The sequence below is a fragment of the Larimichthys crocea genome, chromosome XVI (genome assembly GCF_000972845.2).
Source record: "Larimichthys crocea isolate SSNF chromosome XVI, L_crocea_2.0, whole genome shotgun sequence".
NCBI lineage: Eukaryota > Metazoa > Chordata > Actinopteri > Sciaenidae > Larimichthys > Larimichthys crocea.
The window spans coordinates 14,592,606-14,620,460 of record NC_040026.1 but is presented as its reverse complement, the minus strand read 5'-3'; the positions used below and the strand labels follow the sequence as shown (position 1 = coordinate 14,620,460).

Sequence of the window (27,855 nt, the reverse complement as noted above, 5' to 3'; positions counted from 1 at the left end):
AAAGTCTGGAAGTTTAGATTAACAGTAATCCATGCTGTTACAGGTCTTAGGATCATTTCATAAGAATCCAATGATGGACATTTTTGAGTTATCTTGTATAATCTTGTATGTGTGATTTGGAGATATAAACTGTGTTGACCCATTTTGGGAGAAAGTATTGGAACACATGAGTAAATGGCTAGGTATTACCTGTATCGTCAAGACTGTGCTTGATGGAAAGTTTAAGAGGGCATGGGGCCGTAGTTTTTGTATATAGTACCTCTGGTATCCGGCGTTGAATGTTTATTTTGGTTGTTCCATTTATCACAGGGCTTTGTATATATTGTTGTATTACATATTAGGTAAACTGTCTGTCTATTGTATATTGAATATGTATTCCTTGGCTTTTCTTGTGTTAAATGACAGCACACATCGCATCCATCTCCTTCTACTTCTTCTACTACTGCACTTCTTTTCCTGGGTCCTTCTGGGCTTCTCTAACAAACATGGCGGACACCATGTAATTCAACCTACGGCATATGTCGATAAAAAGGCTAATTCTAAGGTAATAAAAACATAATGATTAGTTTTATAGTGTTATATGGTGATATATATTATTGAATATATTTCGATTCTGTCAGAAGATCACCCTAAAAATTACACACTGAACCTTTAAGTCTATCTTATCTTGTCTTGTCTTATATACTGTCTTTTTTCTGTTTATATATGTTTGAACGAATACAAACTTTAATGCTGAATAGAAAATGAAACTGAAAATAAATGCACCCTTTGCATAATGCATAATCACCTTTACATGGTGGCTTTAACATTAACAAACCAAGACTTAAAGGAAGATTGTTACTGAATAAGACAGAGAGCAGAGAGGCCACACCAACACTGAAGGCTTGTTCTCACCAGGTATATGTTTTAATACTCAACCATGATTCAGCACATTACACTGAGGAACAGCTGATGGCTTTAACACAGGTAAAGTAGGCCTTGAACACTTTACCCTGTTTCCTCACCATCCAGCCTTAGACATACAGTATTTACACTAACCTACACGATCTGCATGGTAAAACATCAATTTTCATTAAAGGTATGAGCAGTGAGAGGATTGAGTTTATGTACAGGATCAGGCATCAGACAGTTCCAGGTTGGAGAAACAGCAGTTGCAGGTTACAAGATGCTTCACGACACAATGGTTCACAGTACATCAAAGCACAAGTCAAGTCCGTACACTTATAGCAACAGTATAAAAAGAACCATCAGGGCCGTGTTATCCAACAACTGGCGGCCCTGTGAAAATAGAGCAATGTCGCCATCTTCTGGTTAGATCACACATCTGCTCGGAGTACAACAGAACAGACAACATTTAACTTCAAGAGTTCGGCTATCTAATTCAGTCAAGAATGAATGCAGTACACATACTATCTAAACTCAGGAGTAGAAGCTATCTATCTATCTATTTATCTATCTAGAGCCATCTGCTGGAATCAGTACAAAAGGATATTTTATGACCCGACAGTCCAATGATGGCTTTAAAGGAGATATTTGTCCTGTACAGTTTAAAGGACCATACCAGTTGTTTTGTTTTTTAGCTCCTTAACTACACATACAACAAATTATGTACACTTGATATGACTGCAGTGTTTCAGTAATTTTTGTGTATATTTTCCAGGTGGTCAATGTTTCCATAGCTTTCCCTTTGGGATAGAAATCAATTAAAGACTCTTAAAACCTACTTGAGTTGAGCGATCCATCCAAGTCTGCAAGATTTCCACCCCCATTATTGCTGCTGTGGTGTATTGCAGCTTAATTGATCTGCAAAGAATGCACTCAGGCACCGCTCAACAACAACAAAACAGTAACTTTGATGAAAAATAAATGCAGATTTTACATTTATTATGAAGGATTCTGCTAGTTTCAGGCGTCTGCTATTTGATTTTCATCTTCGAGAAATCAATGGAAACAAACAACTTCCAGGAAAGCAAAGAATTTCTCCACAGGTACGACACTAATGTATCGGTTTTATACATCCTGTGGGTAAAAAAACTTCATTAACGGTTGATAAATCATAGCTCAGCTGTTGCCTTTAACATTTTTGGGTTGCCAGGTTGTGGAAAAACTCTCTAATGAAGCACCTCACTTTCTAATATAAAGCTTGCCTTTATAAATGTTAATAAGTAATTAATGCTAAGGTTTATATATAAGGTCTAGTTCTGTCTCTAAAAAGCAGCAAAGCTTTGTAAATCATTTGTAATTATGAATGTTGCCTGGCAATCCAAAAGTTCTTCTTTTTAAATGTTAATTGATCTAATACTGTTTATTAATATTAATATATTATATGTTTATTCCTGGTTAAGTGAACAGATGTGTATAGATGTGCTGCACTTCTGGGAAGGACACTGCAACCCCCCCTTTGTACAGGTGAGCGTCCTCATTATGTACTTATGGATTAATAATAATAGTCAGCAGTAGACAGAGATGAAAAATCACTGGTATGGTCCTCAGTAAAATAGCTTAGTCTTGGGTCTAAACAGCACTTTCACCAGTAAAGGTATACGACAACAGCCCTGTTTGAAAAAGCAACATCCACACCCACATCTGAATTTTTATCAAAACGTAACTTGGGACGAGCGTCGCCTGATGCAGGAGTTTGTTGTTTATCTATATTATTAATCATATAAGGACGATGATGATATACAATCAGCCTTTTTATTCTAGATGTTCTGGTGGTTAGTTTTGTTACTAAACAGCTCGCACACAAGACACACATTAACAGGTGAATTTTTAGCATAGATTCTTGTGTGACCATCTCAGAAATATCTCCCCAAATATTTTGAAGCTAACACTATTGTCCTTAAAATACATGCCATGCTGATTTTTTGATTTTCAGTTATCAGTGAAAGGCCCTGATCAGCATGCCAGGCTCAACATAAACCTTAAACCGACCCATCAGTCATCGTTTTAACTTGCATGTTAAGCACCACAAACCACTCACACACTCTGTCATCATGGCAGCTCAGGACAGTCTGCCTCAACAGCCGTACTCATCCGACGATTAGCAAAAAACTTGGAATTCACAACACTGAGTTCAGATTTGAAATGAGCACAGAGACGGCTGTTTGTACTGACTTAAGTTAGGAGCATCTTTCTTTTAACTCTTAGATACGCATTCCTTTAACTCTCCTTCCTCCCCTTTTCTTAGGCGGTCACATGGCACAGATGGTAAGCCAATGGCACGGCCTCAATCAGACCAGAATTTGTGTGTTTGTGTCGACATCCCCTTCATGGTATGTGCTTTTAGTGTGTGCGTTACCGTGCTGATTGGTGTGTGAATGATGAGTGTGCGTGTGTGTTTTTTTGATGACGTTGATTTCATTTGTTTCTTGTTGATCGTGTGTGTGTTTGGGCTTGCCGTGCACGTGGAGGTATTTTTCCTCGCCCTCGTGTGTGTGTGTTAGGTCATTGTCAACATGCGTCACATCTTCTTGCGTCGTCGTGTGTCCTGTGCCGGTGACCTCTTCGATCCAGCTTCTGAAGCGGCTGACTCGAGTGTAGAGCGATGGAGAGGAGGGGTTGCTGCAGCCGTAGCCCCCGGCGACGACCCCAGTGAGGACCCAACGACCCATCTCCCCCTGACATACCAGCCCGCCACCAGAGTTTCCTTGACAACTGTCGCCATGGAGGAGGCTAGTGTCTGGAGGACTTCCAGCACACAGGGTGCCATGGCTGGAGAAGCTGTCGCCATAGCGCTTCTTACATTGCCATGACGACATCAGAGGGACCCAGGATGCAAGAACTGAGTCTAGGAGATAGGACAGACGAGATGATGAAAGGACAGGCACGTCAGAAATGCTGAAACAATTAAGTGATTAACTGATATCAGACTTTATTTGTATAACACACAATAAACTAAAAAGATCAGTCTTGGGTATGCTACAAATGTGAACATTATCTGCTGCACTCAGGTCTTCTGGGAGGACCTTCGGGTTTTTGTTCGGACTTTAGGAGTAATTAAAAGGCCACTACCCGAAGACATAAAGGTTATGGAGGGTTCATAGGTTAAAAGCAAATCTGATAAATAGGTGAGATTAAGATCATTAAGAGCTTTATAAACCATTAAAAGGATTCTAAAATCGATTGTGAAGCAGGCGGCTTTTGTTTTGGAGTAACTGTAATTGAAGGAGACCAGTAGAGCATTACGGGAGTCAATTCTGCAGGTAATAAAGGCGTGCATTAGCGTCTCTGTGTTGGCTCGAGAGAGAAAGGGTCGCGTTCATTGAATCAAAGATAACTCCCATGTTTTTTACTTGTTCACACGGGAACGTGCATCTTCGTAATTAGTTTTTATCTCTGAGCTTCAGTACCAATAAACATGAACTGTAGAAAATATTCTGCCATCCATAACTTGATGTCTAAAATGGAGTTATGTAAAGGTGTGTGCCTTCGGCATAGCGATGAAAATGTAAAAGTTAAAGTTAAAAAGAGTATGACCTAAAATCTAACCTTTGTGGTCACGTTAAATGAACAATTAAGACTGATTAATTGTTCAGTAGTCTTAAAGTCATTAATCATGTTTTGTACATTCTGAACAGTGATGTTTGAACAGTTCACACTAGACAGAAAAACACATACCTGGTCCTGTCCAACCAGCAGTAACCATGACAACACAAGAAGATGGAGTATTTCCCCCTGATGGTGTGTCAGCAGTAGGAAGGCATGCTGCATTTGTGTTGGGGTCAAAGATCAGGCAGTGACCTTTGGTGCTGGGTAACTTCAACAAAGCCAGATCGTGACCTCCGCTCTGACCCTTGAACTTCCTGTGAACCACCACCTGCTCTGGGGTGAGAGTCTGCTCTGAGGCCCCAACACGGACCACATAGTTGGACGGCTCGCTGCCAAACCTGGAATAGAGAAGAACGTGGATTTATACTCATGATTTTCAAGGTCCCGCTCAAGGTGTCATACGGCATCAGGATTTACCTGCTGACACAGTATGCGGACGTCAGGGCCCAGCAAGGGCTGATCAGAGTGCCGCTGCAGAGGGGACCACCATCTTCTTCTGGGGACTGAAGCCACACTGACACCTGCCACGGCCACGTGGTCCTGACAGAGAACAGGAAAAGATCTCAAATGAAAACTTCTTCTTTCTTATCTTTATGAATTTCTGAAGACATTTTGTGTTGCTGCTTGTGGTGACAATACTTTACTTCTTTTGCTTATCTAAAAAGAAACTGATGCAGTAAAATACTTTTGGTTTTATGCTCTAGAGATCGAGGACACGGACAAAAACAAACAAAAAAAAAGTAGTAATGCACCATGTGTTTTAACACAGACCTCAGTGGTACACACAATATGTTATGGTGAGTAACACTCATGTACCACTAAACTAAGAGGCCTCATGTGACTCCAACGACCATCATCGACCGGAGCACAGGTGACCTGAACGACCATCATTTACACCAGACCTTAGTTGACTTTAATGACTCTGACATCAGTCTCTGACAACAATAAGCACTAACAAACCAAGTGGAAACTATGGCCGGGTCAACGATCCCACCTAGGCAAAATATTCAGATCTAGATATTATTTTCAAGTCCAGTTGACCCTGACTACTTTTATTGCATTTTGTATTGTGTAGAGAGTATTCACACTTTTAAAATGTCACTGATAAGGCTTCATTGTCACTTCCTAAGTCACAAAGACAGATTTGGGCATATAGTTCCACTAAATTAGGTCCAAAGTACCTGAGCATGTTTTCCTCCCCTTGGTTCCTCTTGCTCCCTTCCTCCACCAGCTTCCTCAGTCCACAGCTCAGCTCCTGAGGCTTGGGCTGTACGGCTGACTCCTTTGGCGTGACATCACACTTCACCCCTGCGTCCACCCTGCGTCTGCAGCCCTGGATGCTCTGACCCAGAGATGGACACTCACCCAGGAACTCCTCCTTCCCTGTGCACCTCACCTGATCCAGGTGAATGGGCCCTTTCCCCTGACCAAATCCTCCTGCTGCTACTGCTCCACCACTGAGGAGAGAGGAACGTGTTAATTTTTGTGTTTAAAAAAGTAACTTTATCTTTTATGCACGCATATAATTATAGACCTGTGTCCAAGCTGCCTGCACACCACGGCTGCATTCAGGTCGTTCCAGCCTGAATCACAAATACTTCCCCAGTCACCATGGAGATACACCTCGACTCGACCCTCCTTTCTGCTGCTGCCACCCACCAGACGCACCAGGGGACCTGACAAGGAAAAAGAAAAAACCCACACAATTCTCATTCATATTCATGTGGGTGCATCTACATCCTCCAGTCTACGCTCACTGAGTGCGAGATATATGTCCACATGACAGTGTTAAATGTCATCTGCAGCCTCTATTCTCATTCTAATGGACTGTGTGTCTACAGGAGGCGCAGGACCTGTGGAGTCCTGAGACAGTAAACATTGCTTTATGCTCTCTGCTGTCAACATGTGACATTTAAAGTCTTAGGACAGACACACACCTCTGTTCACACAGATAGATAGATAGATAGATAGATAGATAGATAGATAGATAGATTCTCACTCTTTGTCTGATTTCTGCAATGGTTTACTAAAGTGTAGTAAATAGCTTGCAGGCAGCTGGCGTTAGACCAGCACTCTGCAGGGACAGCTTGCCCTTTCCGTACAAAATTAATTGCAGTTGCACCAAACTTCTGCAGTGCAGTGCAATCATACCCTCCTGTGGGTTTTTTTTTTTGTTTTGTTTTGGGGTTTTCTTGGCCGGTGTCTTGCTTCCTTCCTTTGTTCTTGCTGCAATTGCTTTCCAATTAACAAGAAACTTCAAAATCTAACACAGCAGTCTGCTGTGTTCTCAAATGACGTATAATCAAAGCTGGGGCTAGTTCCGCTAATTGTGGCGTTGTGAGGAAAAGCACTTTTATTTATAAGTCACAATTCGTACGAGAGGCAGTTTCAAAGTGCTTTTGAGGCAAAACTGATTAAACTGACGACGACAACATAAGAAGGCAGCTGGCTTTTAAGCTTTTATTTAAAGGACGGTGTGGTGCATGGTAACTAAATGAGGCTTTACAGGCCGTCGCACAAACAAACAAACACCAAATTCATTAAATCAACAAAAATGTAGAGGTCAATCTTTCTAAAGTTTGATGTTTTTTATCTACAAACTTATACCTAAAAGTTGTGGAACTTACAACTAAAAGATTGATGGTTTTATTTCCAAACTTTGGGTGAAGGAGTTTCATTACAATCCCGTTCTCATTACTAATGCTGAGATGCCAAAAAGCTCCCAGCTGCTCCAGTGGAGCTGCTCAGTGACACAGATTGTACTGGGCAGCTTCCAGGTGAACAGGGTGCTCCTGAAAAAGACGGCATTGGCCTCTCGGTGGAGTTACCCTGAATAACATCAAATGAAGTAATGAAGAGGTGAATTAACCTTCTTCATCCTCATCTCTCACCTGTGGAAGGTGCGATAACCGGCACATCATTGGTGTCTTGGCTGTATCGACCCCTGCAGCGAACACCGACATCCTCACTGTGCGAGCAGTCAGTCCGTCCCCAGATCCCGTGTGGACAGTCCAGCAGGGAGGTTTCGGATCCCTCACAGTGGACGTCGTCCATGAGGATGAGACCGACGCCTTCGCCAAACGTCCCATCTGAGACGACCTCAGCATGACCCCTGAAGGTGGAGGAGATTAACCAGTTTGTAGTGAGGACACCAAGAAACAAGAAAGAGAGAAACCTAATTCTTATTCTGTGTACTTCTCTCTTTGTGTACCTGTATCCGAGCTGTCTGCAGACCACATCTGCATGCTGCTGGGACCAGTGATCGTCACACACCGTTCCCCAGTCACCGTTGTGGAAAACCTCAACCCGACCCTCCCAGGGATTGTCTCCACCGACCAGACGCACCACACCATCTGAAACAGTTTCATATTGCGGTCACTGTAAACTCCTTCGGGACTGTTAATGTGATTAAACACACTTGACTTGACGCCAAAGAAAATCCTTTATGCAACTGTAAGACAAGATTTTATAGATGCTACATTTCCCATTAACATTAATGCATCATTTCCAGATTAATTATTAATCTTAGTTTGATGAATAGCAGCTACTATTTCATTCCAGTAGATACGTTACTTCTCAGATCCCATAAATCCTCTTTCTGCTTGTCACAAAGAGGATGTTGCTGCTTCATGCAGTAATGATTTATTGATGTTTAGAGACTATAAATAGCCACTTGAAGGTTCTCAGTGTGTACAGTAGTCGTGTGTGTGTGTGTGTGTGTGTGTGTGTGTGTGTGTGCATACCTGTATAAGGGCTGCAAGAGACCCCAGCATCCTCCATGTGGTCACAGTTGTGCTGCTCCCAGTCGCCATGGGGACACTGATCCAGGAAGAGTTCGTTTCCCGTGCACTTCACAGCATCCAGCAGGATCGGGCCTGAACCCTGACCGAAATGAGCCCATGACCAGGCCTTCGCTACACCCCTTCAACACACACACACACACAATTTGTCTTTCAACACCTTGAGGAAAAGTTGTGACTTGACTTGATACTGATTTTACAGATATGACGAATTCTTGAGGGTTAAACGTGATAGCAACCTTCTTACAACAACAGCATTCCTGAAACATTCATTATTAATTAAAGAGTGATTTGATTCCATAAAAAATAAAAAACATTTGTCAAATATTTTGTTGTCACGTAACCTGGTAATTCTTCTAAATTACCTCCTGCTCCATGGCAGTTTCATCCTGATAAGATGCATGCTAACATGCTGAGTTTTGATAGACGTACCCCTCTTTACCATCTTTGTTTGGCACGGTAAACAGAAAGTACTGAGGTCGATGTGAATGTCATGGGTCTAAATGATAAACCAAAATACTTAACAAATCTAACTTTGGCGCTAAATGAAAAACTAAAGATCATCAAAGTGATTATATTTCATCCTGATAGGGACTGTACAACATTTCATGGCAATCTATCTAAATAGATTTCAAGATATTTCACAAAAAAACACAAATATCAAACTCATGGTGGTTTAGATACATCATATGGAGATCATGAATGAATCAACAGATGTTAAAATGTTTATTGCCATCCCATCTAGATAAAAACAATCAACCTTTTTTGGGTCAGTATTGATTTTATACCTGCCGAAGTAAAACGAGGAGGAAAAAAAAACCTCTATCTAAAGTATCTAAAATAAAATAAAATCATCTGTATAAATAATGAATATCTCATATGTGGATGTTACAGCATTCATGTGGCGATTATTTATTGATGCTGAAATGCTACAAAAAGCACTTTTGTGTGTTTGTGTGGGTCCATGCATTTCTGCTCCTGTATAGAAAATATAGAATAACCGAAGAGAAGCTGATGTTGGACTGCGACTATATTTGTTTCACATTCGAATTTAAAGAAAAAGGGAAAAAAATAAAAATCTTGTATTAATTGTTTTGTTTTCTCTTGGTACTTAAAATTAGTTTTAATCATGAACTTCAGGGGCAGTTACATAAATCCATTCAGATGTGATTTGCTCTAATTACAATCTACTTATCTAACTGGACCGGTTGCAACAGATGGCTGCTGACCAATGAGCCGGGTTCTGCTTGAGGTTTCTGCCTCTTAAAGGAAGCTTTTTTTTTTGGCACTTTCCCCAAGTGCTTGCTCATGGTGAGAATTGTTTGGTCTCTGTCGATAATATGATAATGAGTACAGTCTAGACTTGCTCTATATGGAAAGTGTCATGAGATAACTTCTGTTTGCTATATAAATAAAATTACAACTCCTTTCCAGCGTAGTCAACAAAAACAAATAGTAGCGAGCGTGTAAATGTTTGACACACATCCTAAAGAAGACAATCATTTTCAATCATTATCAAGTGTCAAAGTGTCAAAACTGGTGTCTGCGTGCAGCTGTGTGAGAACCTGTGCATCAGCGTGAGAACATCTATTATTTAGAAACACAGATGGTGAGATGTCCCACAGTGTTTGAGGAAATGAAATACAACCTAATGTTGAACATGGAACGTGTCCATGGCTACAACTTCATCACTAACACTCAAAGTTGTCAGGGATGTTACACCTCTGCTGCGGGGGATGCAAGGAGGAAACACCTGCACAGATTGAAACCTAAAGAAAAGGGTTTACCCAAAGATTTTCTTCCTTTTTCTTCAACACCCATGTGCTCGTGACACTAAACTCCTCCAGCCTGCTGATCGTTATTTACTTAAGAGCTTCGGAAACTTTTAAGGAGATTGGTAAGAATACCACAACAGGTGGCCCTTTTTGTTTATCCAAATGACTCAACGTTCCCTCAACCTCTTTAGTTAACAGGCCTGGCCTTCACTCTATTGTCTTTTGCACCTGTGGTTGAGTGGAGGAGGATTTTCCATTGTGAGGGCCATCCTAGACCGGCAAGGCGGAAGTGAAAGTGGAAAATAAAGCCCTATGACAGCAAGTCTGCAGCTGTTTTACTAAACCTCCAAAGAAAAGAGGAGAGAGCTCCTCCTAAACACTTCATTAAATATAATAGTGCATGATATAATACACAAGCTAATGCTGCAACTAACTATTATTTTCAGTAATGTCTTATTTTGTCCACAACCCAAAGACATAGAGCACTAAAGAAACCAGAAAAAATTCACATTGGACAACGATTGATCTATTATTAAACTAGTTGGTGTGACGCCTACGAGCTAGTTTCGGGTAGACAACTTGAGCTGCACTGTATATACTGTACACACATGACACGCCTCACACTTCCACAATCATCCAACTCCAAACCCAATCTGGCGAGCCCTCCAGTGCCACCATCACCACCCTAACACCTATATGCAGGTTCTCGGTGTTGCTCATCACCCCTCAACATCTCTGTATGTTTACATATCTGTAGCTGCAATAAACACTTTTTGAAAAGATGGGAACGTTTGATTGTGTTCTTAATACTCGTACGACTATCATTTGATTAAATTTAGATTAGCTGTGAGTAGAGTATGATTATATATATATATATATATATATACTGACGTACACAGAGTATTCCCCTCCACACCTTCAAGTGTGATTTAATGTGTGAACTCTCGTAGTTCAGGGCTGTCACCAAATGTCACCACACATATGAGTAGTTGTAAAGAAAAAAAACCTGACGCACATACCCGAAACCGAGCTGTCTGCACACCACCTCAGCATCTCTGTCGTCCCACTGGTCGTCACAGACTGAGCCCCACCTTCCTGTGTGAAACACCTCCACACGACCTTCAAAGTCTTCCTCGCCTCCGACCAGTCGCAGCGGAGGACCACTGCCTGAGAGAGGATGTAGAAATATAAGGTCAGACAGCATCCCTCCAGCATCTTCCTTCATTAGCATAACTGATACTACTAAACTATCACTACAAAGTAAGAGCATGACATATTACAACACAGTGAAACTACACAGTAAACTATAAAACTATAAAAGAAAAATTAATTGTAATAAATTAAAAATAACTCTGTGTCTCTCAGGTGTGTGGAAATATTCAGGTCTGGTTGCCATGACACTCTGGAAGTCACACTGACCTTCTGGTGGCGCACACACCACTGCTGCCTCGTTTCCATGGCTACAGTCACCAGTGACGAACGTCCTGCTCCGGCAGTTACTCAGACTGTTCTCATCACCACGGCAACCCAGGCGCTCATAGTGGAAGAGGCCGGAGCCGGAGCCAAACTGCGAGTGCTGCAACGCTGTGCCAATGTCACTGTTAAAATAGAAAAGAAACAATGAGAACAAGCTGTGAAACATCAGCACAGAAGGAGAACTTTTTGTTCTGGTTGTTTTTTCTCTCACCCCAGGCCCAGCTGCCTGCAGATCACACTGGCATCTCTGTCTGACCAGTGGGAGTCGCACACCGCTCCCCACTGGCCGTTCAGGTAGACCTCAACACGCCCACTGCCTGAGGATGAGCTGCCAACCAGACGAGCTGCACCTAAAAACCCACAGAGAGACAATGGTTTAATGTTGACAAAAATATTGTTTGAAAGTGATTTCATTGATTTTTTTTATTTATTTTTTGGCCACATGGTGGCAGCAGAACAAGCTGTAAACACAACATATATTATAAAGTTGTTATGGCAAACAGTATTAGCTTTAATCTGAAGCTGCATTTCACGTGACCCGATGAATCTAGATCCACTTTTAGCTCCGTTTTGGTCTCCACCTACTGCTAAAGAAATGATCTGCGTCTTCAGCTGTGCTCCACTGTGTTCACTAGCTGTTTGCTAATGTGAAGTGAAGCTTATGTGGAAGTGCCAAAAACTGCAGTTCCTCCATTTGAGGCTGGCTACAGAACAAGTCAATCTCTATAAGCCCCCATATTAAGGCCCCCAGCTCTTCAGAAACCTCTGGTTGACATTATGGATTTATACTGTCTGTGGAGCTGAGCAGGTAGTGTACAGTGGGTTTTTATGGCTTATTTGTTGGAATTGGGTTGATAACAGCAGAGTTTTCAGGCCAGAAAACCAAACACAACGATCCAAAATACACTAAAACTCTCACTGCAGATAATGGTCATTATAATTCTCTGTGGATCCATCTCTACGAACTTGATATATTATTCATATAAAATGTTTGATTAGTCCAGTCAGTTCTGAGGCATAAATGCTAAACATTGACTGTTTTATATTGATTGTAAAAAAAATTATCTGGTTTTGAATTGTTGACATTTGGCTCCTCACATTTTATAGCAGTAGCTCCCAACCTTTTAACCTGTGACCTCTTAAAGAAAGTATGCTTGCACCACCCTTGCCACAATTTGTCTACAAATAGTTGATAGATGGTAGTCTGATCCGTCTGTCCTGTGAGTGTCTCACAAGAAAAATGCAAAGAAAAACTAGAATATCACCTAAATTAAATCTTTGTTATTTATTTATTTATCTCACAACATGAGGTTTCCACTTCTGGACTGATTAATTAAGTGATTGTAGAAGATGTCAACAGATTAACGATTATAGCAATAATCATTTGTTGCAGGCCCAGTTCTACTTTGTGGTGTAAAAATGGGTTATTATTATTATAAATGATCCTGGATCCATCACATCCTGGTGATCCATTGTCGTACCCTGGTGACAGTCGCAGTAGGCCCATCCGATGGCTCCAGAGTTTTGTCTGAAGAAACACCAGGGGTTAGACTCTCGGTCTGGGTTCCTGCAGTAGCTGTGGTCACCCAGCCCTCGGCCTGGGTACTGCATGACATAGTCTGGAAACTCAGTCCACTTCAGACAGGGGGCGCCAGAATCCGTCTGAGACACGGTGCCGTTGTAGTATCCCAACTCTGTGAATCCCTCAGAGCAGGACAGAGGCACTGCACAAAGAGAAGGAGGGGAGGGGAGAGAGTGAGTAAATGTTGAGGAAGATGGGAGAATAAGATGTTTTAGATGAAAGGAGGATTTGGGTCAGAGAGGACAATGTGAATAAAAGAGGAAAGAGGAGTGGAATAGCTCTTATTCATGTCACATTATAAGTCGTTTTATCCATTATAAAAGCTTACATGGATGAATCCTATCACTGTCCACTGCCTCAGCAGGATCCTGTTTAACGCTTTTACCCCCGCTGATCTGTGTTGGACTGGTGAAATTTCTGTAACTTTAAATCACCATTACTTGTAACACGCCGATGAATTGGGCACTTCCAGTAATCTTCTCTGAGAAGGAGGACTGTGTCTGTGAAGCTTAGACAGACTGAGAGGGAAAGTGCTGACATCAAAGTGGAGCAAAATTAGGCCACAAAATGCAGAGCAGGTTACGTACTGTAGCCTATTAAAAAACCAACATCGCGCATTAATGACGAGGAATTATATTGTAGAACATGACAAGCAGAGCGATGCACAAAAAGGCAGCAGGCATACTAATGCTTAGAGGTGCAAGGTAACTTCAAAGGTGAAAATAGTTAATTAAAGTGGCTTTTTGATAAGTTTGAAGGTTTTTTTTATGCTGCAGACAAGACAGAGAAGCTCAGTACGCTTGTTTATCATGTAAATTAGATCTTTTGAAATATATTTGAGAAGTTGGCAAGTGTACATAAGTTTGTCACTTGTGAATTATCCAAAAATCACATTCACTGTGCAAATGTCCAGCAGGACTACGAGTCTACAGCCATGGTAGCAGCTAATTGAGGCTTGCACCAAGCGCCAGTCTCTGTGAAGTGAAGAAACAAGGAGTACTGACTACTTCACACAGCTACTCTAAAAATGTTGTTGCATATGTTCAAATAGAAATCTATTTGTGCTCAGTGTAGAAGTCATTGTTAATGTGCCGTTTTCACACATAAATGCTGGAAAAGAGAACAATGTTGTATCCTGACCAAGTGGCTGTGAAGTAAAGCCAATGTAAAAGTGCCAAAACAAATGGACAAACTCTCGATAGGAGCTTTCATGCTTTTTTGCAAGTTTTGCAATCACTATAGTTTCTTCTACACACTTGGAAGGTGAAGTGAGTGTTATACTTAGACTTTTTGTCTTTCTTTTATGCTTATAGACTGAATATGATGTGTACAAATGTTGCGTACACCTGGAAAGCGAAAGAGGGAAGTGTACGGTATATGCTGCACTGCACTGTAATTCTTTATTTCTTTATTATTTCTTTATATTTTTTTCTTTGTTTTCTTGTTTCCTTCATCAACTGATCTTAAAGTATAGAAATCGCCTCAAGCCATGTTATTTTATGTGTTTCCCCCTTTGGTGTTGCTGCTTTCACTTAAGGATTTCTTACCCTGCACACACTGAAACTTTGAGGGTGTTTGAGGCCAAGCGACTACTAAACTATGATTAATGGCAGAGGTGCTTCAGTAACCGGCAGCAGTCTTATCTCTTCGACACACACACAGCTTGGCCGTCCTGGAACATTATCTACGCGGTGCAACCCTCATTCCCACCTTACACTCTATAACACACATACACACTCGCAGATTTGCTGCATTAGTGACTGAGAAAGAAACAGAAAAACACACACATATACACACTGGGTCCAATTTGGAGGAAGATAAGAGGAAGAGCAGAAAGGGGAAAGCAGAAATCTACCCTCAAACAATAAATAATATAAAACACACTCAGACATTGGACCTAAAAACAGCCATCACTAGAATAAACCTTTGACTTCAGACACAAATTCAGGTCTGTCCCTTTAAGAAACCTGACCCGGGAAGGAAAATGAAAGTAGATTTCTTTCCTGGGAAACAACCCCAGCTCCCTGCTCTCACTCTGACTCCTCTGCAGACCAGCACCAGCACCAGCAGACGTAAGTAGTCATGACGCAGTCAAACCTTTACTATATAAAACAGAAGAAGTGAAATCTGTGGTGTGTGTAGATAGTAGTTTTGCTTATATTTACATGCTTTTTGAGCCTTTTTGTTAACAAATGCTGCTTTCACCTCAACAAATGCTTTGTCCAGTTATGAAATGAATCTAACCACAAGGTCCATTTAACTTTCACATGATCTTCATCAGCTGATAAGAGTTTGCATGATTCTCGTGGAAGTCAGATGTCCTTTTTTTTTTGTTGGCTAAAGGTTTAAAGTTGGTTCTTGACCTTGGGGGAGGGGGGGAAAAAAACTCATTACACAGTTCATTTGTTCGCTTTCACGTGTCCTTAACTGCTGTTTATGAGGGTCAATAATTAACTTTGAACGCAGGCTTTCAGGCGGATGTGTATAAGTAAAATGAAAAAAAAAAAAAAAACTCTTTGTGACTCTCTTTGCTCTTTGTACTATATGCTTTGTAATATAGGTCAAGAATACAAGTTTTTATTATCAGTGTTGTAGTCAAGACCACCTGAACCGAGACCATTTCAAGTGTTTCAAGACCAAGACTTTGAGTGGTTAAGATCAAGACCAAGACCAGGCAGTATATAGTCTACTCAGGTAGGTGATACTGTATGTAGCCAATGTTTTTGTGTTTTTTCTTTTGGAGTACTGCCTTGCTGATTAACTCTTTGTGGTTTAGGAATTTACAATTTTTATGCAGAAGTTTTGTTGGACATCTCCTCCCAGACAGCCACTGTCTTTGAATGCATGTGAAGGGATGCAGACGGGCGAGAGTTATTAACCGAAACAAAAATGTAATTTAAATTTAATAACATTTAAAAATAGAAATTAGTTATTGGATGTTTTGACTCCAAGTACAGTGATTATGTTCATACATAGTTTAGAAATATCCCCACAGCTGTGTCTTGTCTTGACAGGTCTCGGAATAATGTCCTGAGACTTCTTTGTTTGAGATCAAGACAAGGTCGAGTAAAAATGGCGTAAATTAGAAGACGAGACCGAGACCTTCAAAAAGTGGTCTTGAGACCGGTCTCGAGTACTGTTTAGTATTTTCATATGATAATCCTCCGCTTTTCTTTTTCTGTCACAATATTTTGATACCTGATCCTGATGCATACGTTTAGAGGTAATTTAGAAATGTGCATTAGACACAACTGCAAGCTGGGAGCACGGAAAAACAAACATTTTCCAAATCCCAAGCTGACATCTTTAAATTGCTTTTTTGTTTCAACCAGCAGCCCAAAGACTCAAAAACATATTTATTGTTGCAGATATTGACAAAAGAGAAAATGGAGCCAGTGACTTTTTGCTGTTTCTGCTGAAAACAAATGAAGCGATTATCAAAATAGTTTCTGTTGGTTGACTGACTAATTGTTTCAGTTCTAAATGTGTTGAAGAGAAACTCCGTGTCAAAGAAAACTTCACAGGAAACCTTTAAAGTGCTCGATTCCCAGGAAACTGCTGCTCCTGCTCATTTAGATCATGTCACATGATCAAAAGCTCTGAAACAGCTACTAAACAGATCTTTTGATGAGATCATTTTTTGCAATTCGTGTTCACAAAGAGCGACCTTTGACTCTCAGCTTTGTGTTGTGATTTTGTGAATATTAAACTGTTTTTATGTGTTTCTTAGAAATGGCTTCCAGCAACAGTCTCTTATCTGAGGAACAGTTTCTTTGTCCCATCTGCCTGGATGTGTTCACTCGGCCAGTTTCCACCCCATGTGGACACAACTTCTGCATGTCCTGTATCACAACCTACTGGACAGACAACCCGGTCTGTCAGTGTCCCATCTGTAAGGAAACATTTGAAAGGAGGCCAGATCTCAAGGTCAACACTTTCATTTCAGGGCTTGCATCACAGTTCATGTCACTTCAAGTGGCAGAGGCTCACATCTTTAGTTCAGGGCAGCAGCAGGCGGTGCACTGCTTTGGTGGTGCGGTGCCGTGTGATATTTGCACTGACATCAAAGAACAGGCAGTCAAATCCTGTCTGGAGTGTCTGACTTCGTACTGCAACATTCATCTGGAGCCTCATCATAGAGCTTCCGGACTGAAGAGACACACACTGGTTGAACCCTTGGCAAGTCTTGAGGACCGGATTTGCAAGGTGCATACCAGACTCCTGATACTGTTCTGCAGAAACGACAGCGCTTTGCTGTGTGACATCTGCGTCAGTTCGCGCCACTTGAACCACGATGTCATTCCTGTAAAACGAGCGTACACAGAGACAAAGACTATGCTGGGGGAAGCAGAGGCCAAAGTAAGTCAGATGATCCAGGAAAGGCTGCAGAAGGTCCGAGCCATGAAGGAGTCAGTAAAACAAAGCAAGACGGAAAACAAAGATGTGATAGCAGACAGCGTGCAGGATTTGATGGTGCTGGTGTCTGAGATTCAGAAGAGCCAGGCGGAGCTGGTAAAGGTGATGGAGGAGAAACAAAAAGCAGCAGAAGATCAAGCAAATGGGTTTATTAGCAGTATGGAGCGGGAGATCACCGAGCTGCAGAGGACAATGATGAAGCTCCAGGAGCTAAAACAGACTAAAGACGAGATTTGCTTTCTCCAGAGCTTCCCAAACACATCCCTCCTACCACACACGATGGACTTGTCCACGTTCAGTTATAACAGGAACGTGGAGATTCATCAAGTGAAGAAATCTTTGAGCAAATCACTGTCTCAGCTGCAAATCCTGCTGAATAAGATGAACACGGAAATAAAGCGATTCTCCGACGGCACATTTCTGTCAAACGATGCGACGCTGAGATACATGCAGCAGTATGAAGTGGACGTCGTGCTCGATCCTGACACAGCTCACCCTCTGCTCATTTTATCTGATGACAGGAAACAGGTGAGGTACAGCATGGGTTCCGGTTTGTGGGGAACCAAGATGCTGAACCCAAAAATGTTTACCGAACATCTCGCAGTTCTGGGAGAGAGAGGCTTCTCATCACGTAAGCTTTATTTTGAAGTGTTTGTGGGTGAAAAGACTGAATGGTGTCTGGGCATGGCCAAGGCCTCGGTCCAGAGGAGAGGGACAATTATTCGGTGTTCTCACAGTGGACTCTGGGCCATCTGGTTCCTCGAAGATAAGTTTGAAACCTTCAGTTCTCCAAACGTGCCGGTATACTTGGGAAAAGTGGAGCGGGTCGGAGTATTTGTGGATTATGATGGAGGGCAAATTTCTTTCTATGACATACAGACCACAACACTTATTTACTCGTATACTGAATGTTTATTTACTGAAGAACTGTATCCGTACTTTAATCCTTGTGATAATGAATACGGTTCAAACTTGGAGCCAATGATAATTGTTCCTGTCAGTTGTAGAGAGTGAACAGAGACTCTCTGATTTGTGGGTTGCTTACTAAAATACATCAGATGTGTTTAATTGCAAAAAAAACTGTTTGGGAAGAGCAGGTTTTTATAAATAACAAACTATGTAAAGCATCTTTTCAGTAGTTTAATCCCACACACCTGTGTGAAGGTGAACCCAGCACATGTAAACACACTGGCAACTGGAAACATTATTAAATGTTTCAACCACAAGAGGCAGAAGTCTTTAGAGGCAATGACCGAGCTCCAGTGTGTTAATTTTGAGCCCTTCATGCACACTTTCTGTGACTTTGCTCAAGGGAACAACCCAGAACGCAGAGTGCCGCAAGGTTAAAATGACGACACCGGTGTAATTCCCCTTCTTAAAAAATGAAACTAAGTATAAACACACATGTAACACACATACGGGGCTGCGTCTAATAATAATATTTTGTCAATAAAATTGAAGTCTGAAAATAGCTGAAAAAATTCCCAGAGATGTTTTGTCTGATCAGCAGTCCGACATCTATCAAACCCTCAGATTTGAGAGGCTGGAACAAGCAAATGATGCTTAAAAAGTGCCTTAAATAAATAATAAATAATATAAATAGCTCTAAATTAATTTTCTGTCAATCAACCAATTGTTTCAGCTCAACACGCGTGTTGTGAACGAACACTAGTCACGTCACGTTGTCATGCAGTAAGAACAACAATAGACCCTTTTCACAGCGGACATTTTGACTTGTCAAAGCAGGACAAGTACAGCTGTAGCTAATAACATTAACAATGGCTCCATTCCATTCCAGTAAGTGAGCACACACAATAGTCGAATTATCTCAACTAAATGTGACGCAGGAGTCATTAATGTTATTAATCAGTTTGACACGACCAAACGTATGCCCTGAAAAGTGTCTACTACATATGAAATATCAGCCTCACGCTTCTTCTGTCCTTTAATTTCACAAAGTGCTCTTCCATTATTCAGGCACTTGTGATGACGACAGAGGTGACATTAAGTCTGTTGGTGGTCCGCTGCTCGGAAGTGAGCCGTGCAGTCACTAATGAAAGACATTTTGACTTCCCCGAGTAAGAAAATTACATATCTAAATCAAGCCAAGCAGCAACCTCTGTGGCTGTAAAGTGAAGTCAGTGCTGAAGTAAAAACTACAGTTCTTCAAACGTCCACTCGAGGCTGGCTGCAGAACGAGTCAGTCTCCATAAGTCCTCATGTTAAAATGTCCAACTTCACAGCAGAAATAAACATGTTTACAGCCTGGTACAAAAAAAAGTTTTTAGTTTATCTCTAGCTAATTTTCCCGTTCATGACAACTGTACTGAGTCTGAATTTTTATGTAACTCACCGGTTCAAATTATATTAAGACTTAAAGTTATGCATAATTAAGAGCATTGCCACTTTGATTGATATTGTGCTATTACAGAAGGTCTGTTTGAGCATCCAGGCATCATCCAGCCCGCCTCACGTCCACTGGTGATCCACGTCTTTGTCCTTTTTTTAGATTAGTAGTGAGCTCTTTAGAAACCTGTGGGTGACGTCACGGATATGATGTCCATATTTTATACAGTCTATGATCTAAATAATAAAATTAATGTTGCTGAATCCCATTTAGCTGGTGGCTGCACTGTCACTGTCATGACTTACTGGCACACTTCAGTTAATGATTGTTATTATTGACATCTGTGCTTTTCCTACTATGACAGGTCAGAATGTTAAAAGGAGAAAATCTTTGAAGACAAATAATTTAAATTTAACATTAATAAAATTTGATTCACCACTTGTACTTGCTTAAGTAATAGAAATAAAGGCAGCAAAACACTACATATCGCATATGCAATCGTCATTTAATTGTTTTTTTCAGCATTAAGTCATATTTTAGCAAATTTATATCATCCAACATATTTATGTCATTTAAATCATGTTATGTGTTCTCATTTATTATGTGTGTGTCACTGTAGTTTAAACTGTACATTTGTGTTGATGATGAACTAAATGAATCAGACAAGTATGTTTTAAAGATGTATATACTCTGTAATGGCAATAAAACTTTTATAGCCAGCTTGATGAAATTTTAATTAAGTAAAAATGCATTACATAACTAAACCAGGCAATATGTTCACTGTGTACCTCTGTAATATCTCTCATTTCCATCGTCAGTGACAGCAGGAAAGATTTGTCTGATTTTCATCTTTAAATTCACGTTTTTAAATTTCACTTCCTCCCCCCTCCCTTGTCCTCTACGTTTCATTCATGTTCTTTTATTCATCTCAACACCCGCAGCGCTCAGACATACACACACGCACACACGCACACAACACTCGCCGCTCACACCCTCCTCATTGCCACGACAACAGTACTCTGCCCATCGCCATGGGAACACTCAGTCTCCCTGCTCCCATAATCCATTTCCCAGCCACAATGAGTATTTGACACGGTTCACACTCGGAGGCTTGCTGTATAGGGGGTTGGGTGTGCGGCATCTTTGTCACAAAACACACACATTATAATAAATATGGAATATGGGAGAATTGTTTTTGTGTTTTTAACTATTTCACGCAATTGCAGCTTGATGCAACGCAAATGCAATTTGATCAACAAAGAAGAGCTGAAGGAAGACGTTTCAACACGGGAAACATCTTGTGCAACATTTGCTGAATCCTTGTTATGAAAATCAACTTGTTTCCTTGGTGCTAATCCTATTTACAGAGCCTGGAGGTGGTTTACACATGATCTAGCCGGTGTAGCTGGTTTTGCAGGTATATTAGAAGTATGTTTAATTTGCGCTTGTCTGTCAACATGCGCCCGGCTGTAAAAGCACAGATATTTCAGCACTGGAAAGGAGCCTTTTGAAGGAGGAGTTTCCCGCCCCACCCCCCATCATGGCCTCCATCCTCCGCCTTTTTAGGGATGTTGAGAAAAGAGGGTAAATTAGATGCAGAGGGATGCAGGCCCGGAGCGAAGAGGAGAGAGGTAAGACAGCAGGGTTGAGGCGGTTAGATAAAAGAAAGAAGAGACGTCAACAGGGGGGTGTCATGAGTGTCTGAGTCAGGATGTGGGTTAAACTGGAAGGGAAACAGAGATAGAGCAGAAGGGAAGAGATGGTGTAGGAGGAGGGGAGGCAGGATGGAGTGAGGCTTTATTTATAACTGTGAGTGTACAGACAGGAGTATCACCTCCCACTTACCTGAGTTCTGCACCTCATTTAAGTAACTGTCCTCAGGCACCACCTGCAGACGGGAAGAGAGAAGAAATTTAGTCGATAGTCTACAGGCTGACTGCTGAGGTTATGAGGTTATATCTTCTGTTTGTTCATTTGCATAAGATCGATGAAACTTGCAGATATTGCAACTGAAATTTGGTTTTAGGTGGAGTATTGGACCCAGGAACAAATGATTTAACCGTGAAATAATAAAAAATCACCAACCTTTAATGTCACACACAAAAAAAAGCTAGTTTTTATTTCTCTCCATATTTATATTGAAGCTATTAGCAGAGTTTCAGTAGAAAGGCCACACCTAACCTATGTTGCTGTAAAATGAAGCCGATATGGAAATGTGAAAATCCGCAGTTCCTCAAACGTCCACTTGAGGCTGACTACAGAATGAGTCTCCATAAGTCCCCATGTTAAAAAATGTCTAACTTCACAGCAGAAATAAACATGTTTACAGCCTGGTACAAAAAACAGTTTTGGTCTCAACCTGCCACTTCCGACATTCCTAAAAATACCCTCCTAACCCGCTCCTGCTATGTCGCTCTTATATCCTGCTCTCTATAGGATTTCCCACCGAAGCTTCCCCACAACGCAGTAATAGACCGAAGAGTTCACGCTTCACTCACAACTTATCGTTTTGTTTATAAATCATTTAAACCTATCTTCTCGATGGTGTGGTCCCTGCTAGTGAATAGCACTTTTGGGAAAACACATACGCTTTCGCTTCTATCAGGAAGTCACCCCTCCAAAATTTTAATTGCTTTCAGTTTCGAGTCATTTTTCAGTTTTATTTGTCGTGTGAAGGTTAGCACAGGGTCAGCGGTACAATGAAATGTGTTGGAGGAGAAAAAGAGGTCAGCTCAGGAATAAGAGCACGAGACACAGAAGATAAAAATAAGCTGAAGAAATACAATACAATACAATTTTAAGTAAAACTGGAGTGATATGAATAAAATATAACAAAATATAATTAAAAATATATGTATACATACTATACACTATAAATGTGAAGGGGCTGTGTGAAGTATTGGACACATGGACATAGACACATCAACTCCCAGTGATCAAACTAATCTGATGGTCACTTAAAGGATGAATCTGACCATAAATACAACATTAGTGGGTCTCAGGGAGCATGGATCGGTTTCTGCAGACTATGCTCACACTGATCGTGCCCATATGTTAAACCTTTCTGAAAAGAAGTGGGCCATTTGTTCTCAGAGACTCTGGACCTGAGATCTGGTTTCTCATTTACCTTTGTTTACCTTAGAAATATTCCTAAAGGCCTCAGTAGGAGAGGCTTACACCTTTTGACGATTACAAAATGCTCCAGAGGAACGCTCCCACCATGGCTCTTCCTATTTGTATAATTAACTCTATTCACTTAATGGAGAAAATGACTTTCACCATTCGACTACAAAAGGAGAGGGATGATAAATACTGGGAAAATGGGATTGTTATAACCTTCTAGACTTTAATATTTTCTTATTTTTAATCTTAATTATGTTATGGTCTATGACTTCTATTCTTATTTGTCATCTCACTGACTGTGATGTAATGCCCCAGACCTCATTTGTTCTTTGTTCACAAAAAACAGACAAAAAAACCTTAAAAGTATATTTTTTAAAAACAGGAGGGTAAAAAATTCAGAACACTTTCCATTACAGTATTCTGCTTCAACCTTGTCGAAGGTGTTTGCACTCTGAGAGGTTTCTACTTACTCTGGAATATGAAATACTCTCAGGAAAAAGCCATAAACCAGAGAACAAAGACAAGTCAAAGAGGTTAATATTGTAAACGTCACCAGAGTATTATCTCAATTTCCACACATTTTAATCATTAACAGCAGGGACTACTAGTCAAAGGAGAAAAATATATCAAACAAAAGACACCTAGGTATGAGAGGATAGAGTAGGGTATAAACACACACACACAGATGAAGTAGTACTACACAGTGTCAGATGATATCTGACAGAGGAGTGTTTGTTTGATTTTCAGAAATCAGGTCACACCTCTACACAGGGAGGCACCTTGAAGAAGAAGAGACCACACGCAAACACACACTGTGCTGTCGCTGTGAATAAAACACATTTCACCTTCACACAGGTAACTTCTGATCTCTATTTGTCTCTCTCCAACAACCCACAACACACACACATGCGTGAAAAACACATGCAAAACACCTCCCAGAAGGCTTTGCTCAGCCTAATGATATTACAGCAGGAACAGGTGACCTGTGGTTGTGAACATGGGTGCTGATATCTCCATTCATATCAATCACACGGCTCGATTATGGCACTAATCAGTTATGACGCTCGCACAGCTGCGTCCAGTGCATGGCCATGCAAATATACACACACACACACACAGACAGACAGAATATGACAGCAGATAGAGAAGCAAGAGAGTGCATCTCTGCCCTGAGTGAAAACACATTACTGCAGGATGAAAATAGCTTCAAAGTGATGTTTGCAGTCCAAGCTTTTAGTCCTAAATGATAAAAATGTGTCTTAACCTGACTGGCTGTTGCTGGAAAGGTTTTGGAAAACATTTGTCTACAGCTAACTTTATTTTTCTCAGGCTCCAGACCTGTAAAAGCACAATTTGCGCCGGTTAAACTGCTGTCTAACATTACATATGAGCTTCATGACATGCATTGTACAAAGAAATCCCAAATTCACAGAAAATAACAAAATGTTAACAGTAGTTTTCTGTTTTTTAATATTGTATACAATACTCTGTAAAATAACGGACATTATCTGTAAATCAAGTATCATACTGTTATAAATAAATAACAAGTTATAGTTATTTCTATTTTTTTATATATATATTATTTGCACAGCATTTTTCTGCTTTCTAAAATTACATACAAATTCATGTAAATTTACGACAAAGGTTATCTGTAATTATTAGTATGTGGCTCATTGTATGAGTTTTGTAAAATAACAGTGTTAATCTGCAAAACCATGAGTCACTTCACCATGACCCCACAGTAAAATTATAGTTTTTGACATTTATTCGAATGTATTTTACAGTTTTTGTATGGTCATTTGACTGCAAACAGTCTTTTGTGGAGCAGTTTATACTCCAATCGGGGGTTGGTTGTTGCAACACAGCTAGTATGATAACAAGGCAGCAACTTATTGTCATTATTGATTGATGGAACCTGTAATAAAAAAACAGAAATAAAATTGTAAGTTTGCCGAAGCTGAACTGAAAGCTTTGCAGCTCCACAAACAAATCAGTAGATTTGTGAACTGATTGTGTTGTTTCTATTAAGATGATGTTATAAATGCTGGTGTGCAGAGTCTAAACTCTGAGGTACCAACTCCTTCTCCTAGAAATTATGTTTCTGTACTACTTTACCAGATGCAGCCTTAATCATGTTCCCTGGCAATGTTTTCTCTAGATCAGGATGTGATACGTACTGTATATACAAAGTGTGGGACACCAGAGATAAAAGCACTACAGTAAAACATGTCCTGTCTTATGCTTTGAGTCATTTTTGGTTTTTAAAATATTCATCTAAGACCTAATGATCGTTCCCTAAGTTTGTACTGTGAGTGCTTCAACATAAAGTAGTCCTGAAGCGAGTCATTGCATTAGCTGTTATAAGATGATAATATGATATTGTCTGGAAAACAAATGAAGCACCTTTTGAGAAATACATTCAGTATAAACATTCATTTTATAACTTGGCTACATTTTCTCATTCCGTTCTTTCATTTGATTTTTTTAGGGGATCTTTTGAGCCTTTATTTGACAGAAGCAACAGAAAACTGACAGGAAGGTAAGGGTGAGGGTGAGGGGACGACATGCAGCAAAGGGCCACCAGGGAATCAAACCCAGGTCACTGCGGTAGGTAGCCTACTGAGCCTTCATGGGGGCACATTGTCTACCAGGTAAGCTACCAGGGCACCCACATTTTCTCATTATGGCAGAAGAGATAAGCAACAATACGTTCAACAATCCGATGACTACAGTGCAGTGTAGTGAGGAGGTGGATGGATGAATAAAAAAGGAGGCAGGTGTTTGTTTCCTCTTTCCAACTGACAGCCAGTGTTGTGTTTTAAAGGCATAAACACTTACTCCCTAACTTACTGATCTTTCAGCAGTGATTCGATTGTCATCTTGCTGTTAAATGCATCAGATCAGAAAACGCTTCAGTGTGTTGTTGCTGAGGACATTTCATTTAAACCAACAATATTTATGCCAGTTTATTAAAGATCTTTTTCCAGCAGTATGCAGGGCTCTGAGTGGGCACCCAGGACACTCGGAGGATAGATCCGGCCATGTTGCAAACTTAATCCTATCATGGAGCTGTCTTCAACAAAGTAATGTTGGCAGAGTACCGAGGACTGCTTGGAGGAATTTCTGTTTACCTGTGAACATCTTTGTTCTGATGTTACCTGACAAAATTATATAGCTCCCCGCGCTCAGGATTCTCTTGATGAAAAGATTTATCTAATGGAGTTGAAATGAAAAAAAGAGAAAAACTCATCTGCAGTGTGCTATTTGTGCTACATGCACGGCTGCTTCCAGTGTTAGTGGGTCTAATTAAATCCTGTACATCACTGTACTCCACTAATGACTTCTACACAGGCTGCACAGCTCACATGCTGCACAACACACACTGAAAAATAATGAATCTAATGATTAATAGGTTGATTTAGCATAATTGAGAGGAAGCATAAGAAATAAGAACTTCTGACCAATTTCTGTCCTATACATTACTGAACCTGACTTCCAGCTGAGACTCAGGATCCTTTTTGACCCACACCTGACAACAACACCTGCTCTTCAGCGTGCCTTAAATTGCTCTGACAAGCTTCAGCAGCGCGTATAGGGTTCATTCCTACAACACAGCGGGGGCAGAGGCGCCACCGACGGGTTCCTCTCATGATATCCCGCCTAGGGGGCAGGAGGAGGAGGAGGAGGAGAAGGAGGGAGGATGGTGAAGGAGGAAAGGGAGGAGGAGGGTGGTGGTGAGGTTGTGATTGAGACCATGCATGTGTGCGTGAGACAACATAGTGTCCGCTTAATTGCGCTTTGGTGGCACCATTAATTGGCTAAAAGGAAGATTAGAGGTGCTTGATGCTCTTCTAACGCCCCGACCTGCACCTGCTTTGTTCAAATGCATCCTGAATGAATGAATGGGTTTATTGTGAAGCATGAAAACACACTAGAGTCAGTGCTTAAAGGTTGGTTGCATTGCCCTAAATTAAGATATCAATCTAATTATCGACCTAAATAAGTTGTTTTATATTAAAATGTAGCTCAGGTCAACAAAGCGTGACTATCACGGGACTGGAAAAAAAAAAAAAAAAAAAATCAGGCCACATTGTAAAAATCAATCATCGTCATCATAAGACAGGAGTACGTACCTCGGCGAACAACGGCAGCCAGAGGCAGGCGGTTCCGATCAAGCACAACATTTCCCGGCTGGTTAGAGCCATCCTTCCCGCCCGGTGTGTCCGTGTCATAGGCAGAAAAGCCGCCGCTCCACTCCCATGTCTCTGTGTCCAACCTGTCCGCGAGGTGAACCGTTATCCTGCGCACGCTCGTCCCGCTGCTGGAAGAAACGTGGTGTGAGTGTGTGTGTGTGTGTGTGTGTGTGTGTGTGTGTGTGTGTGTGTGTGTGTGTGTGTGTGTGTATTGATGATGATGTACGTGGGAGGTTTTTTACGCACAGAAGACTGGGTGCGGCACTATAAACGCACACACAGACACACACACACACACACAGATCCGATTCTGGGTGAAATAGTGTTGAGCTCTGCAAAAATCTGATCATCTCTCTCTCTCTCTTTCTTTCTCTCTCTCTCTCTCTCTCTCACACACACACACACACACACACACACACACACACACACACACACACACACACACACACACACACACCCTATCTGTCAGCTGCGTGATTAATCATTGATGGATTGAATTTGACTTTGTTTCCTGCAGGTTAACCACTTTGTCATTTAGATTTGGGCTATGCGGACAAACATGACCTCTTCAGCTGATGAATGAATGTCACTA

At 41.0% G+C, this 27,855-nt stretch overlaps 2 protein-coding genes across 3 annotated transcripts; one reads left to right on the top strand and one right to left on the bottom strand.

The window, feature by feature from the left end:
- Positions 1-882: 882 nt before the first annotated feature.
- LOC104920808 (neurotrypsin) lies at positions 883-27,604 on the bottom strand. Its single transcript, XM_010733217.3, has 14 exons — positions 27,204-27,604; positions 21,793-21,835; positions 13,084-13,326; positions 11,814-11,952; positions 11,546-11,724; positions 11,146-11,293; positions 8,295-8,473; positions 7,763-7,904; positions 7,443-7,663; positions 6,086-6,227; positions 5,733-6,008; positions 4,969-5,091; positions 4,621-4,889; positions 883-3,790 (listed from the first exon to the last, which is right to left on the bottom strand). The coding sequence occupies exons 1-14, from the start codon at positions 27,300-27,302 to the stop codon at positions 3,234-3,236; spliced, it is 2,760 nt and encodes a 919-aa protein (XP_010731519.2). The 5' UTR covers positions 27,303-27,604; the 3' UTR covers positions 883-3,233.
- Positions 15,128-18,680, top strand: LOC104920652 (E3 ubiquitin-protein ligase TRIM21). 2 transcript variants are annotated; one of them, XM_010733022.3, is made up of 3 exons: positions 15,194-15,256; positions 15,745-15,878; positions 16,915-18,680. In XM_010733022.3, the coding sequence occupies exon 3, from the start codon at positions 16,917-16,919 to the stop codon at positions 18,612-18,614; it is 1,698 nt and encodes a 565-aa protein (XP_010731324.3). In that variant the 5' UTR covers positions 15,194-15,256; positions 15,745-15,878; positions 16,915-16,916; the 3' UTR covers positions 18,615-18,680. The 2 variants fall into 2 exon arrangements, with proteins under 2 accessions (XP_010731404.3, XP_010731324.3); XM_010733102.3 differs by lacking the exon at positions 15,745-15,878 and having other exon boundaries at positions 15,128-15,256.
- Positions 27,605-27,855: the final 251 nt, after the last annotated feature.

Coding starts and splice junctions, on each gene's coding strand:
- LOC104920652 (XM_010733102.3), top strand. CDS start 15,169: ATGAAAGTAGATTTCTTTCCTGGGAAACAACCCCAGCTCCCTGCTCTC. Junction 15,257..16,914: donor CAGCACCAGCACCAGCAGAC/GTAAGTAGTCAT, acceptor TGTGTTTCTTAG/AAATGGCTTCCAGCAACAGT.
- LOC104920808 (XM_010733217.3), bottom strand. CDS start 27,302: ATGACACGGACACACCGGGCGGGAAGGATGGCTCTAACCAGCCGGGAA. Junction 6,228..7,442: donor GGTTATCGCACCTTCCACAG/GTGAGAGATGAG, acceptor TTTCCTTGTCAG/GTCCCCTGGTGCGTCTGGTG. Junction 5,092..5,732: donor GGGGAGGAAAACATGCTCAG/GTACTTTGGACC, acceptor GTTCTCTGTCAG/GACCACGTGGCCGTGGCAGG.